This window comes from Heliangelus exortis, chromosome 27 (genome assembly GCF_036169615.1).
Source record: "Heliangelus exortis chromosome 27, bHelExo1.hap1, whole genome shotgun sequence".
NCBI classification, from domain to species: domain Eukaryota; kingdom Metazoa; phylum Chordata; class Aves; order Apodiformes; family Trochilidae; genus Heliangelus; species Heliangelus exortis.
This window is the reverse complement of record NC_092448.1, coordinates 1,920,553-1,938,767: the sequence shown is the minus strand read 5'-3', so window position 1 is coordinate 1,938,767 and position 18,215 is coordinate 1,920,553. Positions and strand designations below refer to the sequence as shown.

Below are 18,215 nucleotides of genomic sequence, written 5' to 3'. Positions count from 1 at the left end.
CTCTCCCTTTCTCTCTCTTTATTTCTCTCTTTCTCCCTCTCTCTCTTTCTCTCTCTTTTTCTCTTTCTTTTTCTCTCTTTGTCTCTTTTCCTTCTTTATTTATTTCTCTCTCTCTTTCTTTCTCTCTTTCTCTCTTTTTTTTTCTCTCTTTCTCTCTCTCTTTCTCTCTCTCCCTTTCTCTCTCTTTCTTTATTTCTCCCTCTCTCTCTCTTTCTTTCTTTATTTATTTCTCTCTTTCTCCCTCTTTCTCTCTCTTTCTCCCTCCCTCTCTCCCCATGTCCCCCCCAATCAGACACCCCAGACAATGCCACCCTCTCAGCCCTTCCCTTTGCTGCCGATTTCCTCTCCCTTCTCATCCGTATTCAGCCCAGGCTCCCGCAGGCTCTGGCCATGCCATGGAAACCGAGGTGCCGGCCCGGAATGGGGGTTCTGGGAGTGAGAAATCTCCCGTTCCCTTTTTCCCATTTGCATAATGCAACTTTTCTTCCCCCCAGACACTGAGGGGCTTTGTTTAGAGAGAGCAGAGAGCAAGGGGGGTGCCGGGGAGAGGGGAGGGGGACAGGGAGGGGGGCAGAAGCTCCCGGTGGGAGTGGGGAAGAGGAGGGAGCTCCCAGCAAAAAAAGAAGAAGAAGAAGAAGAAGAAACCGCGGAGAAAAAGCGCCGGGCGACTGGAAGGGAATTTCTATGAGGATGGGGACTGGGAAACGGGGCTGGGCCGGTTCCCCCGGGATCCTGGGACCCGGGAGCTCCTGTGGCCTCTCCGTGGTAGCCCGAGGGTGTTCGGGGGGACTTGGCAGAGCTGGGGAGGCAGCTGGGAGCCCCGCTCCCTGCTGAGTGGAAGCCTGGCTGGCAGGAGAATGCCCCCCAGAGGAAGCAGGAGCCTTTTCAAGCCCCGCAAGAAATCCCTCAAAGGGTTTTGTGCGAGGAGCCCCTAGGAGGGTCCTTTAGGAGGAGAAGGTGGCTTGGTGACAACCAGCAGAGCGTAAGGACCCGCTTGACCTGGGAGCTGGAGAGAGAAACCGGGAAGGGAAGGGGGTGAAATCCTTTGGATTTATCCCCAAGGATGTGTGGGGCTGGGATTTAAGGAGGTTGAACCCCCCAAAATCGCAGAGAGCTTTTCTCTCCCTTGAAACTTGGAAAGCTCCAGGAGGGAGGAGGACAAAGGGATCGACCAGTCCAACCCCACCAGTGCTCCCATTTCATTGGAGTCACTGGAGCTGAGTCACCTCCTTGTACCTCTCTGCCTGCAGGACCAGGTTCTCTTTTGCAAACCAGTTTGAGATTTGGTGGTGGAGGGGACAAAGAGTTCCTGATCAGCTCCAGAGGAGTCTCTGGTTTGGGAATGATGGACACACATTTAATAATAATAATAATAATAATAATAATAATAATAATAATAATAACAACAACAACAACTGCAGTGGGTGGCGTTCATCACTGACAGGTGACAGACACAAAACCTGTAGTTAAAAGTGCAACAAGACCTTATTCCATCCCCTTTGAAGAGCAGCATCTGCCTGCTGCAGTGTCCTGGGAAAAGGGGGAAAACAAAAGGGAAATACTGGTGCTTTGGAGGATGCTGCTGCAGCTCCTCAGGGTCCCTTCAGCCCTTGGTGACACCCATGGTGACACTCAGGGTGACGTTCAGGGTGACACTCAGGGTGACATCCATCCCTGCCTGGCATGGGGCAGCTGGGCTGCTGCTTGCTCAGAGGGATGGAGGTTTAGGGGACTGCAGATTTGGGGCTTTTTCTTCTCATTTTCAGTTTGGTTTCTGCAGAAAATGAAGTTTCTGCTTCTGTCATTTCTCACCTCTCTCCCAGGAACTTCTGGACAGGGACAACTTCAGCCCCTTTTGGCTCAGTGTGGGGTTTTGAGCCCCAGCCCGGGGGGGACTGGTTTTGGGCCTTCAGTTAGGTTTGTTTTTCAAAAACCCATTTCTTCTGTTGTCTCCAAAAATCAGTTTTTAGTTCCAGTCCCCAGGCTGGGCAAGGGCTGGGAACTTTCCCCTTGGGCAAGGGGTTTGGGGGAGGTGTGCAAATTCCAAATGCACCTGATGGGAGCTAAGGAGTTGTGTCCTTAGGAGCATCCCAGTGCCAGGAGACCCCATGGGATTTTTTGAAGGATCCTCCCACATCTCCAGGCAGCATCCCCCTGTTCCTGTCCCCACTGAGCCTGGGATGCTGATGGAGCCTGGGGCTGGCAACCCAAAGGTGTCGGGAGGTGAGAGGGAGAAAGGAGGAAGAGGAAGGAGCAGGTTGTCATGAAAAGACCTCATTGGGGTGTAAAGAACACTGAGGGATGGGATAGGATGGGATGGGATGGGATGGGATGGGATGGGATGGGATGGGATGGGATGGGATGGGATGGGATGGGGGCAGCTCCCCCCTGGGTCGCTCCCTCTTGGGGATAATTTCCCCGCATCACTTCCACACTCATCCTCCCACCCTCCAGCCCTGGTCATGGCAATTTGTCACCAAGCTGGGATTTCAATTAAAGCCCCAAAGGAGGGGTCAGGGGTTATGCAAACAGAGCAGGAAAGGCCACTCGCCTGGAGGGCTCTCCCGGGGCCCCCGGTGACCCGGGCTGAGGGGCAGCATTGTTCCCCTGCTCCATTCAAGAGCCAGTTTGTCAATAAAATTGACCTCTCAGCTCCCTCTCAGCCACCTCCTCTTCCTCCCCTGCCTGATGCTTTGGCTGAAGCAGAGCTGAGGGTCCCTCTGGGGCCTTCTTGTCCCTGGATGTGACAAGAGATGGGAGCAGGGAGACCTCGAGCCAGGGGACACTGCAGGGATCAGGGCACCTGCTTGGAATCACAGAGCCCCAGCTTCAAGAGACCCCAAAGCCCCCCGAATGCCCCCCCTGCCATGGGCAGGGACCCCTCCCACAGCCCAGGGGGCTCCAAGCCCCATCCCAGCTCCAACATTCCCAGGGATGGGGCAGCCACAGCTTCTGGGGGTGACCTGGGGCTCAGCACCCTCACCCCAAAGAATTTCTTCCTAATGGCCAACCTACATTTCCCCTTTTCCAATTCAAAGCAAATAACCTTCAGCCCATCCCTCCAGGCCCTTGTCCCAAGTCCCTCCCCAGCTTTCCCGGAGCCCCTTCAGGCACTGGGAGGTGCTCTGAGGTCTCCCCAGAACCTTCTCCTTCTCCTTCTCCTTCTCCTTCTCCTTCTCCTCCTTCTCCTTCTCCTTCTCCTTCTCCTTCTCCTTCTCCTCCTTCTCCTCCTTCTCCTTCTCCTTCTCCTTCTCCTTCTCCTTCTCCTTCTCCTTCTCCTCCTTCTCCTTCTCCTTCTCCTTCTCCTTCTCCTTCTCCTCCTTCTCCTCCTTCTCCTTCTCCTTCTCCTTCTCCTTCTCCTTCTCCTTCTCCTCCTTCTCCTTCTCTTCTCCAGCCTGAACACCCCCAACTCTCTCCCCCTGGCTCCAGAGCTGCTCCAGCCCTCCCAGCAGCTCCAGGACCTCCTCTGGAATGGCTCCAACAGCTCCGTGTCCTTCTGCTGATGGGGACCCCAGAGCTGGACCCAGCTTTACCCCAGGGGGTTTCCCCAGAGGGGACCAGAGGGGACAATCCCCATGGTTGGGTTTTGGGGGTTCCTCTGGAGCTTCTCCTCACCCAACACCCCCAAGTCCTCCTCCTCCTCAGGGCTGCCCCAACCCATCCTACACCCACTCCATGTTTTTGCTTCCTTCTCCCCATGCTGGTTTGGGTTTTTTTGTTTTTTTTTTTTTATTACCAATCTCTGCCCTTTGGTTTCCCACATCCAGGGGCAGTTCCAGCCGAGCACTGGGAAACATCACCAGGAGCAGCAGATTCCCCCATCCCCTCCAGCTCTCCTTCTCCTTTCCCCAGCCACTCCCCAGGCCCAGCTCCTCACTGCTCCAGTGGGATTGCTGCAGGGATCTGGAGGTTTTCTCCAGCAGAACCAATCCCTCTCCTCCCTCCCCATTGCTCCCACATCTCCCTAGCAGCACATCCCCCACTCCGGGCAGCATCCCACTTTTTTTGGGGGGTTTGGGTGGTGGGATCCTCTCCATGTGCTGATTGTGCTCGAAGCTGCAAGGCTGGGGATGCTGCAGGAGAAGTGGGGATCTCCCAATTAAAGTGGGTGAACTGTCCTGGGTGACTGTCCCTTTGTTCCTGTCCCTTCCCATCCAATTTGTAAATAAATAAACTTGACCCCCAGTTTCTCTGGGCTCCTGCTTCCCTCTTTCATTTCATTTGATTCTGATTATTCTTTTCACCCAGGGAAGAAGGAGCCGATTGTCCATCCAAGGGGGGGTGGGGGGGAGGTGGCTGTGCCCAGCCTGGCATCACCCACGAGTCCCAAATTGGGTGCTGGCAGGGCTGGACAAACACCAAGCACCCAGGCTGCCCCCACAGCACTGATTTTAATTGCTTTGCCCCCACTGCCACTGCCCCAGGTCCATTGTGCTGCGGGTGAGGACTGGGAGGGACTCCAAATGGGGCTTCCTAATTGCAGAGGGGGGGGGTTGGCAGAGGGGATGAGCTCTGCCCCCCAACTTTGGGTTGTGTCTTCACTCGAGGCTTTGTCCTCCCTGTGTCACCTCTGGAGCTTTGGCTGCACCCATGGGGGGTGGTTTGAGGGTGCCCCAAGGGTGCCCCCATCACCCCATGGATGTGAGGTGCTTGGTCCCAGGTTTTGGGGCCAGGGCTCGAGATGGGGTTTCCTTCTGTCACCTTGTCCTGGGGTCCCCATCAGCAGAAGGACACGGAGCTGTTGGAGCCATTCCAGAGGAGGTCCTGGAGCTGCTGGGAGGGCTGGAGCAGCTCTGGAGCCAGGGGGAGAGAGTTGGGGGTGTTGAGGCTGGAGAAGGAGAAGGAGAAGGAGAAGGAGAAGGAGAAGGAGAAGGAGAAGGAGAAGGAGAAGGAGAAGGAGAAGGAGAAGGAGAAGGAGAAGGAGAAGGAGAAGGAGAAGGAGAAGGAGAAGGAGAAGGAGAAGGAGAAGGAGAAGGAGAAGGAGAAGGAGAAGGAGAAGGAGAAGGAGAAGGAGAAGGAGAAGGAGAAGGAGAAGGAGAAGGAGAAGGAGAAGGAGAAGGAGAAGAGAAGGTTCTGGGGAGACCTCAGAGCACCTCCCAGTGCCTGAAGGGATCCAGGAAAGCTGGGGAGGGACTTGGGACAAGGGCCTGGAGGGATGGGATGAGGGGGAAGGGTTTGGATGGAAGATTTTTGGGAGAAATTCTTTGGGGTGAGGGTGCTGAACCCCAGGTCACCCCCAGAAGCTGTGGCTGCCCCATCCCTGGAAATATTGGAGGTTGGATGGGGCTTGGAACCCCCTGGGCTGTGGGAGGGGTCCCTGCCCATGGCAGGGGTGGCACTGGGGGGGCTTTAAGGTCCCTTCCAACCCAAACCATTCTGGGATTTTGCAATTTGGGCATCCCTAGGGATAATCTGCCTCTTCATGTGCTCTTCCCCTGCTGCCCACCCCATGCCCACCCCCCCAGGAGCTGCTTTGTTCCCCGTGGGGCCATGGGGTCCCTGCTGCCCTCCTGAGCCTCCCCTCTCCCATCTGCTCCCACTCATTATACCCCTGCACCCCCCCCCAGACAAGGAGCTGCCCAGGTGTCCCTGGGATAACGATTCACACTCCTGGGAAGGTGGGAAAGATGATTAACTGGATTTCCAGCACCCAGCACCCAGCATCAGCTGCTTCTGGAGGGGGGGGTGAGGCAGGACACGTGTGCCAGGAGCTCCAGGAGCTCCAGGAGCTGGGGCTTTGTCCTGCCTCTAATTCCAACGGGCACCTCTTTTTGTGCCTCAGTTTCCCCAGCTGTAACAGAAAGATCCAGTTATTATTTTTTCCCTGGGCAAAAGCCTCGGAGGGGTCGGTTGAGCTCCTGAAGAAGCAAGAGGTGATCCCAGGAGGTCACCAGAGGGCAGAGGAGCTGTCAGGGGGGACAGGGATGGCCTTAGGAACAGGAGGTGGGGGGGCACATCTGGAGGGGACTTGGGTGGGGTCAGCCAGATGTGGTTGTGCCCTCCCCAGGGCCTTGGGCTTTTCCTGCTTGTGGCTTTTAAATAAAAACTTGTTGAGCAGTGAGGTCCCAGCACCCTGAGCCCAACACGGACACCCCCCACCCTGCCCCACGGGGCCCTTCTCCTCCAGCCCTTTCCACATCTTGAATATTGTGGGAAAGGGAGTGGAAAAGGAGAAGAAACTGAGCTTTTCTGGGCTGTCCTTCCCTCGTGTGCAGGGAGCAGGCTGAGATCCGAGGGTGAACCCTCAGGGCTGGGGAAACTGAGGCACAAACAGCACCTGGCCCCCAAACCACCACCCCCAAACCCACAGAAGAGGTGTGAAGGTGGAGTGGCCACCCAAGCTCTGGGGTGTGATGGTCACCTGGCTCCCAGTGCCACCTCCTGTCCCGGGACAGAGCCTGGAGCCAGCCCCGCCTGTCCCTGTCCCTGTCCCTGTCCCCAAGCTGGGATTAGCTGCTTAGCAGCACCATCTGTTCACCGAGCTGCCCGCATTATGTGCAGCCCGGGGAAGCAAACGGCCCCTACAGAGAAGCAATTTGTTCCCTGACGGAACCTTTCAGGCTCCCCGTGCCCAAACCCCCCCTGGGCACTGCCCGGGGGGAGCTCCCGGGGCTCCGACCCAACGCGCGGCGAAACGGGAGGCGGGAGGGTGAGGGGCTCCCCTAATCCCATTACAAATCCAGAGCCTTTCCCAGGGGGCTGGGGGAGGGGGGGGTGGGGAGGTCCATTTCACAGCCGACCCCTCCGTCTGGGGGTCTCGCAATGATCTCACTGCAGTGTTTGGGTTTTTTTTTTCTTCCCCTCGCCGTGGATTCCTTTTGAAAGGCGCTGGGAGGAGATGAAACAGGGGCAGGGGGATCGGCTGGGAAAAAAGAGGAGAGGGCTGGGAAGGAGGGAAGAGGGGGGGTGTGGGGCTGGGGGTGAGCTCTGCACCCTGAGCTGGGGACCCCTTTGCTGGGACCACCTCCAGCATCCCTCTGCGAGGTGGCAGCGGGGATGGAGTGACCCTGGGCACATGGGACACGGGACATGGGACACGGGACACGGGACATGGGACACCAGGGATCCTCCCCAGCAGCTGGGGTGGAGCAGGGATGGAGCCCGTGGCCCAGTTCCCTGCGTTTTGCCATGGAAATTCAGTGTCCCCCGAGCACGTGGCAAACTCTGCTGCTGTCCCCAGCTTTCCTGTAACCAAACCACTGCGAGTGGGGAGGTGAAGGCCCTGGTTTGGCTTCGGGAGTTTTCAATTTCTGCTGTGGAGCAATGCTTCAAATTTTCTCTCATCTGATTTAATTTTTTTTTTAATTTTTTTTTTTTTTTTAAATCCCTGTGTTTCCACAGCAACACCTCCCCAAACGAGATGGACCCCAACGTGACCACTGTGGTGGGGCAGCAAACTGCTCCCCCCAAGCCTCGCTGGCCCTGAACCCCCTGTGCCCTCCCTGTGCCCACCCCCCTGGGGGATGGGGGAGCAGCTGGGGACACCCGTGTCCCCTGGGAAGCGGTGTGAAAGCCCCTGGCAGCCCCTCCATGTTCACGGGGGGGGGTCCCCTGAGTCCTCCTCCCACAGGGGATCCCAGCACTGCCACCATCACCCCATCTGGGGACCTCTCTGGGGCCATGTCCCTGCTCCAGGTGCTGCAGGGTCCCCCCTGTCCCATCCCCAGGGTGCTGCCAGGTTTAGAGGCTGCTGCCCCCCCCCTCTACGGGGAACGTGGTGAGGGGGGGGTCACAAGGTTCTGGAAAGCCAGGAGGGACCTGGGTGCTGCCATGGCCAAAGGGAGCATCCCCCTCCCAACAGGGCTGAGTGCTGGGGGGATTCCCTGGTTTGGGGGGGCTCCAGTCCCCGGTGCAAGGGGGGGGCAGAGGTCACCCCTGTGCTGGGGACCCCCATGTCACCCTGGTGCTGTCCCCGGGTGGTGGCTGCTCTGGTGGCCAAGGCCCCTTGGGAGGGGACAACAGGGATGAAACCCACCATGAGGAGGGGTCCTGGGGGGGGGGGAGTTGAAGGAAACTGAGGCAGCAAAGTGCAGGTGCTGGGTGAATTCACCACCAACTCCTGAAGCTCCAAACAACCCGTGGGTTTTAATTGTTGGGTGGAAAAGTGTCCATAAAAAAAATCTCTGCTGCTTCCCAAGGAGCGTGGTACCCCCTCCCCCCTTACCCCGCACAGCCCTCCCCCCCTCACTGCCCCCCTCTCATGGGAGAGCAGTAGATGGGGAAACTGAGTCACGGAGCCCAGAGGGGAAGTGTCTGAGCCAAATCCGGACATTCTGAGGTGTCCCTGGAGCAAGCCCGAAGGCTCCCATCTCAGCACCTGCATCCACGCAGCATCTCCCCCCCCCCCCAAAGCCCCCCGGGCTGTCCCCAAAGCCTTGAGGACCGGGAGGTGGCTCCCCCGGGGACATTCCTGGCTGTCCTTGGGTCTGTGCAGGATGGAACCATCAGACCGAGGTGCTGCTCCTCCGCTCTTTGCTGCAGGCCCCACGGTCCCGTCCTTCCCCCACCTGAGCCAAAACAGAGACAGAAAGGGGCAGGAAAGGGCCCAGCCCGGATGGGGGGAGCTGGGGGGCTGTTCAGTGCCCCCCCTCACCCCCCTGCTGTCCCCGTGTCACCAAACCCCCTCCTCACCTCCCACACGGGCAGGGCCGAGGGGGGGCTCAGCCCCTTCGCCTTCAGAAGGGCTCCTGGGGATGGGGAGAACGGAGCGGGAGGGGAACGGTGAGGGGGGGTGGGGGGAATGGGGTGGGGGGGGGGATGAGGGGGGGTCCGGCTCTGCTTCCCGGACCGGCCCTGACACCTAGCGGCAGCGCGGGACCCGGCACCGACCCAGAACCGGCACCGCCTGCGGGGCAACCGGGGACATCCCCCAAATCCAGGAGTGACCCCAGACCCAAACCCGAGGAGGACCCCAGACCCAGCCCCGGGAGTGGCCCCAGCCCCAAAAGTGGGAAGACCCCAGACTCAAACCCGAGGGGGACCCCAGACCCAAACGCAGGGGGACCCCAGCCCCAATCATGGGGAGACCCCAGCCCTAAATGCAGGGAGACCCCAGCCCCGAGAGTGACCCCAGCCCCAAACTTGGGGGGACCCCAGTCCCGGGAGTGACCCCTGCCCCATCCCCAGGGGTCACACAGCACCGATCACCCTTGGACAGAGTGGGCTCCAGGAATTCCTGGGACTTTTCCCCCCCCAAACCCCTCTCTCCCTCATCCTTTTGCCCCGTCCCACCCGTGACCAGCCTCACCCGTGAGGCAGCCGCCCAGCGTGGCAAGGAGCAGGGTGAGGGGCAGAGCACAGAGCTGGAGGAGCCCCTGGCCCGGGGCCGTCCGGGTGCCCTGAGCCACCTCTGGGAACACCACCTGCAGCCTGCAGAGCAAGGATGGGGATTTGGGGGAGCATCCCCTCCCCCAGGGCCCCCCGGCTTGGTGTCAGGAGTCAGTGTCACCCCTGGACTGTCCCTTCTCACCTGTCACCGTAAGCATCTGCAGTGGCCAGCGCTGCCAGCAGGGTCCCCAGCAGGGTCCCCAGGACCCCCGGCAGCCCGTGGATGCTGTGGATCCCACACGTGTCCTGGATTTTCAGCCTGGAGCGCAGGAAGGGCTGGGGAGAGCACCGAGGGATGGCCAGGGTTGGGAGGGGGTTGCTGGCCCAGGCTGGGTGTGTGGAGGTTGCTGAGCTCCCCCAAAGCAGGGGAGGGTCCCCCGATGTCCTCAGATGTCCCCAGGGCACTCACCGTGAGGAACCTGGAGCCGAGCAGGGGGACCAGGCCAGCCAGAAACCCTGCGGTGAGGGCCCCAAAGGGGGTGACCAGCATCTCCCCAGCCATTCCCATCATAGCCACACTGGCCAAGGTGGCATCCTGGAGCTGAACCTGATGGAGCAGGACAGGGTGGGGGAAATTGGCTCCACAGAGGACATCAGCACGGGACTAGGGGGATTTGGGTGTCCTCAGTGGTTAAAAACTGGGTCTTGATGAACCTAAGGAAGCCTAAGGGAGCTTTTTCCCCTCTTGCCCTGGGTGGATTCACACTCTCCATCCCTGTAGGATGGGATGGATGGAGCTTGTCCCAGGAGAGGACCTACCATCCACAGCATTCCCTCATCGTGGAGGATAGGAGAGAGGACAAAGGTGGCCAGGGTGCTTGCTGCCAGTGAGAAGTGGGTGTTGAGCACTGCCCAGGGCTCAGTGGTGCCACAGAACGTGGGGGCTGAGGTGAAGCTGGGCCAGAAGATCCAGAGGTAAATGGTTCCTGTGGGAAGGGGCATAGCCAGGTTTTGATGTTGGGCTTGATCCCTTGTGGGAAAGAAACCTCTTGCTGGTGCCAAGAGATGGAAGTGGCCACAGCTTGCACTGTGGGAGGTTCAAGTGGGACACAAGGAAAAGTTTTTTTTCCTGGAGAGAGCGACGCAGCACCAGGACAGGAGGAGAACTCTGTCCTTGGTGGTTTGCAGGACTCTGCCATGCTGTTCTAAAGATGATGGTGGCCCTTCCACCACCACACTGGAGGGTTCCATACCAACCACAGCAAAGCCATCTGCCTGGTGTCCCTTGTCTTGCTCGTCTTGCCTCCCGTCCACCCGGGGCTGGTGCAAGATCCGTGAAACCATCAGCCCGAAGTAAGCTCCAAAAGTGTGGACAGTCAGGGAGCCTCCCCTGTCCCTCACCTGGGGAACACCCAAAACCACCATGGATGGAGAGGGGAGGGGGGGTTTTGTCTCCCTGCACAAGGCAGGGCTTGATGTAAGGAGCCTAAACCCATGGTCACCCCGTTCTTCGTGCCCCCCCTCCCCGGGTGGGTAACTCACCCCCATGAGGCTGAGCAGGATGAACTCGTTGAGAGTGAAGATGGTGACTTCCAGCAGTGTCATCAGCAGCATCTGGACAGGATTTATCCTGCCCAGAACAGCCCCAGTGGAGATGAGAACAGCCATGGTGCAGAGGCTGGCACTGACCATGCTGGGGAAGGGATGGAAGGTGTGGGGCTGGATCCACAGGGGCCGGGGGGGGGGGGGGGAAAGTCGGGATGGGGGGATGGGGGATGATCCTGCAGCTTGGACCCTGCACCCCACCTCTGCTGCCAGCTGGATGGGCAGCCCCTGCCTTGTGGTGCTGGTGACAAAGGGACAATTGGGCTCCTGAGGCTGCCAGGGGCTGCTGTGCCCCCCTAAACACCCGAAAATAACCTCGGCAGTGACCCTCACTTGTGTGGGACCCAAGTAACCCCAAAGCCTGGTCCTGCTTGTCCTGAAAATCCTCCTCCCAAGCAGAGCTGTGAGTTTTACAGCGGGGGGAGCTCGTGTGCTGGGGCTGAAGCCAGGAGGAGCACGGCCGGGAAGCAGCGAGTCCCTCCTCCTCCTCCTCCTCCTCCTCCTCCTCCCCCTCCACCTCCTCCTCCTCCTCCAGCCCTACCTCTGAGCTCCAACCACAATTTTTCCATTCTGGAAGGAGTATAAAAACCCCTGGATCAGTACAGCCCACTGGATGACAAAGGCCACGACGAGGATGCTGGTGGCCACGCTGCCCAACCGGTACCGGGCCAGGAAGGTCACCAGGAGCCCGAAGCCAAGGAGAGGCTGGAGATGGACATCCCAGGAACCTAGCAAAGCAGAGGTGGAGGGATGGGTCTGGAGGGGGCTCAGACACCCCTGCCCTAACAGGTTTGGGGGAGATGAAGGCTTTAGTTGATAGAATTCAGCCACACCTCTGGAACCACGGTGGCTCTGGCCTTGGACTCCAGGGGACCCCACAAGTGGTTGGTGGCACTCAGAGGTGCCTCGCCCCACCTCACATGGCCCCTGCCACCCTCTGCAGCTCCCTTGGCACAGGATTCACCCCGCAGCCCAGAAACCTCCAGACCTGCACCCATCACAAAGGTGCAAAGCTCGGCAGGAGACATCAGCCACCCCCACTCCCCCCGGGACCTCTGGAAGCATCACACCCCACTTCCCGGGACAAGAAAAACCGGGAGGCTCAACAGCAAGCTCAGAGCAGACAAAGGAGAGGGAACCTGCTCCTCCAGTCGGGCTCAGCTCCCTTTGCACCCCTCGGCAGCAGAGGTGCCAGAGCCGTGAATCAGCCCGGGGTGCGGTGACCTGGGCAGGGGAATCCGGGAGAACCTGCTGCCTGCTCCCTCCCCCTGCTCAACCCCTTCCCGTCCCTCTCTTCCCATCCCTCTCAGGATCCAGGGCACTTCCAAACCCAGCGTGCAGGGGGAGAAGTTTTGCAGACCCCAAAGTGCCCGGAGGCTCATCCCAAAGGCTGGGAGGACAATCCCAGGCTGATCTCTGTGCCCTCTGCACCAAACCCCCCATCCCAGACACAAATATTCCCATCTGGGACCTGGCTTGCTCCAAGCACCTTGCAAATCGTGTCAGCACATCTGCTTTCCAGCCAGGGTTGATGTTCCCCCTTTTCTCTTTTACCCCCGAATCTGATCCAGAGCTGGGTGGTGTGGGAGGTCTAACAGCATGGAGTGAGCGTGGTGATATCCCGGGATATCAGCCGGGATAGGGGTACTCACGGGGAGGCTGCAATCCCAAATCCCTGTTCCTCCAGCTGCAGTTCAGCTCCTGGGAATCGAGCCCCGGGCTCCTCTCCGGGTTGTACCGGACAAAGAGGGCAAAGAGGATGATGAGGAGGATTTGGAGGAGGAAGCAGAGCCCGGAAAGCTGAAGCCTGGAGGTGATAGAGGGCTCAGGCATGGCGGGGGTGCATGAACACCCTCCCACCCCGAAACCACGAGGAGGAGGAAGGAGCCAGGGCTGCAAACTCCGCCTGCGGGGTGGCTGCCAGGTCCTGCCTGCGGAAGAGCCGCTGGGACGGGGCTGGAGCTGCCAAGACGGAAGCTCCGGAGCGGCTGTCCCGGGTTTTGTCACATCGGGTCACATCGGGGCACTGTGCCGGGGAGGCAAGGGGGGGATTTGGGTGTCTCTGTCGGGTGCCAGAGGATTCGGACGGGATTTGGAATGAGGCGGGGGGGGGAGCCGTGGTCAGGAGATTCCAAAGGTTTCAGCCTTTCTGGAAATTTGGCACAGGAGTCCTGTGAGGAGAGGTTGAGGAATTTGGGGATGTTCAGCCTGGAGAAGAGAAGAGAAGGTTCTGGGGAGACCTTAGAGCACCTTCCAGTGCCTGAAGGGGCTCCAGGAAAGCTGGGGAGGGACTGGGGACAAGGGCCTGGAGGCATGGGATGAGGGGAAAGGGTTTCCAGATGGAAGAGGGGAGATGGGAGGGAGAAATTGTTTGGAATCCCCATGTCCTCTGGTTCCAGGAACAGACACTCCTTGTCCTGTGGCACCTTTAAGAAGAGTTTCCTCCACCCCTGGAGATGGATGTCGGGGGAGGAAGAAGACAGTGGAGCCCAGAACACAGCCCCATTGTGTGCCTGAATCAGGAGTAGCGTGGCCACCAAGACCAGGGAGGTGATTGCCCCAGTGTGCTGGGCACTGCTGAGGCTGCATCCCCAATCCTGGGGTCAGTTCTGGGCCCCTCAGAACAAGAAGGACATTGAGGGGTTGGAGAGCGTCCAGAGAAGGGAATGGAGCTGGGGAAGGGTCTGGAGAATATGGGAAAGGGTCTGGAGAAAAAGGAGGAAGGTCTGGAGAGTAAGGAGAAGGGTTTGGAGAGTGTAGGGAAGGGTCTGGAAAATAAAAAGGAGTCTGGAGAACATGGAGAAGGGTCTGAAGAAGTTGTGAGGAGCATCTGAGGGCCCTGGGGGTGTTGATCCTGGAGCAGAGGAGGCTGAGGAGACCTTCTGGCTCTCTGCAACCCCCTGAGAGGAGGTTGGAGCCAGGGGGGGTCGGGCTCTGCTCCCAAGGAACAAGGGATGGGACAAGAGGAACTTTTGGCACAACTCAAGTTGTGCCAGGGGAGGTTTAGGTTGGAGGTGGGGAAGAATTTCTCCCTGGAAAGGGTTGTCAGGGCCTGGCCCAGGTCCCCATCATCCCTGGAGGGGTTTCAGAGCCCTGGAGATGTGGGGCTGAGGGACATGGGGTGGGGGTGCTGGGGGAAGGGTTGGACTGGGGGTTTTTCCAACCCCAACCATTTCCTGCTCAGGGCAGGGGTGAAGGCCCCATCCCATGAGGTCTTGAGAAAAACTTGGGGGGGGGAGAATGGTTTGGTTGGGGTTGGGTTGGGTTTGGGGGTTGGGTTGGGGTTGGATGATCTCAGAGGGGATCCCCTGAGGGATCTGGGGGGTTGGATTTGGGGTGGGGATTGGTTGGAGGTTAGGGTTGGGTTGATGGTTGGGCTGGGTGATCTCAGAGGTTTTTTCCAACCTCAGGATTCCATGCCTGTGTCCTGGAGCCATCCCAGCAGGGGAGGCTGGTGATGCAGGGCAGGTCTGAGGGGCCAGGGGCTGCCGGAGCCCCGGGCGGTGCCGGTGTTTTCCTCGAGGCAGATAAAGGGGGGTTTGTTAGCCGAGCGCGCTGTGTTTTGCCGAGCAGAACAATAAAGAGAAAGACGCTGACAATGGGAAATTGTGCTTCCTCCTCCCCGTGCGTTCCTGGGGGAGGTGTTGGAGGGGGTGGAATAAAGAGAAGAAAGCGGGAAGAGACCGCGACAGGGCAGGGAGCGAGGGCACGGCCAGTGCTCGCCACTCCCACTCGCCATGGGAGCCAAGGGACCGCGGGGCCGCGGGGCCACCGGGACACTGCCGGGACAGTGACAGGGCAGGGGCTGGCCGGGACCACCACCTCCTCACCTCCCATGTCCCCGTGTCCCCTCGTCCCTGACCTCTCCGGAGCCCTCGGCCCCGCCATGGGGCGGCTGTGACGGGGCCAGGAGGCAGCAGGCACCGGGGCAGGACGAGTGTTGGAGAGGTTGGATGGGACCGGTGACACCCCCAGGGACACCGCTGGACACGGTAAGAGGTGTGGGACAGCAGGGAGTGGGACTGGCACGTGTGTCCTCGCCAAGGGACATCCCCATTGCACAGCAAATGTCACTGAGCTCCCAGAGGATGTCTCCACCGGAGCCAGGGAATGTCCCTGAGCCCTGTGTCCCCTCCCCCAGGCCCCATCCTGCCCCCGGCTCTAAGGATGGACCAACTGCTCCTGCTCAGCTCCCTCTGGCTCCTGGCAGCATCTCCAGCATCCAGCATCTTCCAGCAGCCAACGGGGACCCCAGGTGGGGAGCAGGGCCCGGGGCTGTGGTTTGGGGTCAGCACTGGGGGAGGGAGGTGATGCTGGGGGGGAGGGGGGCAGGGGCTGAGCTGTGCATCCCGGGGTGGGGGTGAAAGGAGGCAGGAGGGGTGATGGAACCCAGGCAGGGGATGAGGGTGGGGGGAGGCACTGGAGGGGCCACGGCACTAAGTGGGCACTGAGGCAGCCCCGGGGGGGGTCCGCAGCACCCCCCCACCTGCAGTACCTGTTGGAGCCCCTCCACGGCGCGGTGCAGACCCAGCGGGGAGCCACGGCCACGCTGCCCTGCGTCCTGCGTGCCCTGCCCAGCAACTACCGGGTGAAGTGGAGCAAGGTGGAGCCTTCCAGCTACGGGGAGAGCATCATCATCATCACCAACGGGCTCTACCACAGGAACTACGGCCCCCTGAGCCCCCGGGTGCGGCTGCGGCGCAGCCACCGCTACGACGCCTCCCTGACCATCACCGACGTGGCTCTGGAGGACGAGGGGCGGTACCGCTGCCGCTTGGTCAATGGGCTGGAGGACGAGAGCGTCTCCCTCACCCTGCACCTTGAAGGTGACTCCGGGCTTGGGCTCCCTCCTCCCGCATCCCTTGGGGTTGGGGAGGAAGCCCCAGGGTTTGGGCTCCCGCATCCCCTGGGGGAGGGAGGAGTTGGGGGGGGAGGGAGGGGGCTGGGTGTCCCCTCTTTCCAGTTGTAATGCCTTGTGCTCCAGTCTTATCTTCAGCATCCCGGTGCTGGGGGTGAGCAGGCAAAGGGGGGCATCTCCATCACCCCCCACCCCTCTTCCTCTCCCCCCAGGCGTTGTTTTCCCCTACCAGCCCAGCAATGGGCGCTACAAATTCAATTACCATGAAGCCAAGAGAGCCTGTGAGCAGCAGGACTCCCGCCTTGCCACCTACCAGCAGCTCTACAAAGGTGAAACACCCTCCCCCCACCCCCCCGAAAAAAAAAACAAACCAAAAAACTACAACAAAAAAACCCTCATTCACCCCAAAAACTGCCTCGGTGGGTGTGGGAGTTAGGAGGGTATTGCTGGTGCTGAGCTGGCTCGTGGCCCACAGCCTGGACAGAGGGTCTGGACTGGTGCAATGCTGGATGGATCCTGGATGGCACCGTCCATTATCCCATCATCAATTCCCGGGAGCCCTGTGGTGGTCGCCTTCTCCTGCCTGGAGTCCGGACCTATGGGGCCAGGGACAAGCAGAAGGACAGATTTGATGCTTTCTGCTTCACCTCAGCTCTTCAAGGTAGTGCTGGGGTCCCTTGTTCACAGTGTCACCCAGTCCCAGTGTGGACTTGGGGCTGTCAGAGGCCATGGTGATGGGCAGAGGCTGGAGCAGGGGGAGAGAGTTGGAGGTGATCAGCCTGGAGAAGGAGAAGGAGGAGAAGGAGAAGGAGAAGGAGAAAAGGAGAAGGAGAAAAGGAGAAGAAGGAGAAAAGGAGAAGGAGAAGGATGAGAAGGAGAAGGAGAAGGAGAAGGAGAAGGAGAAGGAGAAGGAGGAGGAGGAGGAGGAGGAGAAGGAGAAGGAGAAGGAGAAGGAGAAGGAGAAGGAGAAGGAGAAGGAGAAGGAGAGGAGGAGAAGGAGAAGGAGGAGAAGGAGAAGGAGAAGGAGAAGGAGAAGGAGAAGGAGAAGGAGAAGGAGAAGGAGGAGAAGGAGAAGGAGAAGGAGAAGGAGAAAGGAGAAGGAGAAGGAGAAGGAGAAGGAGGAGAAGGAGAAGGAGAAGGAGAAGGAGAAGGAGAAGGAGAAGGAGAAGGAGAAGGAGAAGGAGAAGGAGAAGGAGAAGGAGAAGGAGAAGGAGAAGGAGAAGGAGAAGGAGAAGGAGAAGGAGAAGGAGAAGGAGAAGGAGAAGGAGAAGGAGAAGGAGAAGGAGAAGGAGAAGGAGAAGGAGAAGGAGAAGGAGAAGGTTCTGGGGAGACCTCAGAGCACCTTCCAGTGCCTGAAGGGCTCCAGGAAAGCTGGGGAGGGACTTGGGACAAGGGCCTGGAGGGATGGGATGAGGGGGAAGGGTTTCCAGCTGCAAGAGGGGAGAGGAAGAGGAGATGGGAGGGAGAAATTCTTTGGGGTGCTGAGCCCCAGGTCACCCCCAGAAGCTGTGGCTGCCCCATCCCTGGAAATGTTGGAGGTTGAATGGGGCTTGGAGCCCCCTGGGCTGTGGGAGGGGTCCCTGCCCATGGATGAATGGTCCAAACCAAAGGTCCCTCCAACCCAAACCATTCCACGGTTCCAAGATTCCCACGGAGGCTGACGTTGTTCTGATCCCTTGGTGCCCCCTCCCCCACCCCCACAGTGTCCCCATCTCTCCCCAGGCCAGGTCTATTTCATCCGAGGCCACCTGAACTTCAAGGAGGCTGTCCAAGCCTGTCACAACCAGGGGGCTGCCGTGGCCAAAGTGGGGCAGCTCTACTCTGCCTGGAAGTTTTCCCAGCTGGATCGCTGTGACGGGGGGTGGCTGGCAGATGGCAGTGTCCGCTATCCCATCACCACCCCCCGACAGCGCTGCGGGGGCCTCCCCGACCCCGGCGTCCGCAGCTTCGGCTTCCCCAGCAAGGAGCTGCGAACCTACGGCACCTACTGCTACCTGGGCAAGTAGGGAGGGAAGGGACAGCGCTGGGACCCCCCAAGGGGAGTAAGGGGGGTGCCTCCTGATGATTTGGGGTGCTCGGTGCCCCCCCGATGGAGCGCTAGAGCCGTGCTCGATGTCCCCCCCCATGGAGGCGCTCCCCAGCCCGCTCCAGGGCTCGGGGGGTGTTTGGGGCTCAGCAGGGAACCGGCCCCATGGTGGGGACAAGGTGGGGGGGGGTCTCACACAGCCCCTCCCCCTCCTCCAGCAGGCAGCAGGGGTTCCCTGCTCCCCACCCCCCCCCCCCCCCGGTGCGTGTCAGCCCGGGCATTAACAGCGTCACTAATGGGGTTTCATTTTCTCGATTAATAAAGCTGCACAGCAAAGCCGAGCTCTCTGCTGGCTTCTGCTCCCCCCCCCCCCCCCCCCCCCCGAACATCGCGGCAGGGAATGTGCCAAAGATTTGGTGTCTCAGCCACTGAGCATCCCCCCTGCCACCCTGTCCCCGG

General features: G+C 59.8%; 2 protein-coding genes across 3 annotated transcripts; one reads left to right on the top strand and one right to left on the bottom strand.

The window, feature by feature from the left end:
* Positions 1-8,066: 8,066 nt before the first annotated feature.
* Positions 8,067-12,784, bottom strand: RHBG (Rh family B glycoprotein). The gene is made up of 10 exons (XM_071726944.1): positions 12,525-12,784; positions 11,414-11,600; positions 10,810-10,960; positions 10,521-10,668; positions 10,087-10,253; positions 9,737-9,874; positions 9,470-9,603; positions 9,248-9,369; positions 8,632-8,687; positions 8,067-8,507 (listed from the first exon to the last, which is right to left on the bottom strand). The coding sequence occupies exons 1-10, from the start codon at positions 12,703-12,705 to the stop codon at positions 8,445-8,447; spliced, it is 1,347 nt and encodes a 448-aa protein (XP_071583045.1). The 5' UTR covers positions 12,706-12,784; the 3' UTR covers positions 8,067-8,444.
* A 1,777-nt stretch (positions 12,785-14,561) lies between these two features.
* Positions 14,562-18,046, top strand: HAPLN2 (hyaluronan and proteoglycan link protein 2). Of its 2 annotated transcripts, XM_071726947.1 has the most exons (6): positions 14,781-14,864; positions 15,014-15,127; positions 15,348-15,698; positions 15,943-16,059; positions 16,206-16,391; positions 17,453-18,044. In XM_071726947.1, the coding sequence occupies exons 2-6, from the start codon at positions 15,040-15,042 to the stop codon at positions 17,734-17,736; spliced, it is 1,026 nt and encodes a 341-aa protein (XP_071583048.1). In that variant the 5' UTR covers positions 14,781-14,864; positions 15,014-15,039; the 3' UTR covers positions 17,737-18,044. The 2 variants fall into 2 exon arrangements, with proteins under 2 accessions (XP_071583046.1, XP_071583048.1); XM_071726945.1 differs by lacking the exon at positions 16,206-16,391 and having other exon boundaries at positions 14,562-14,864; positions 17,453-18,046.
* The last annotated feature ends 169 nt before the right edge of the window (positions 18,047-18,215 follow it).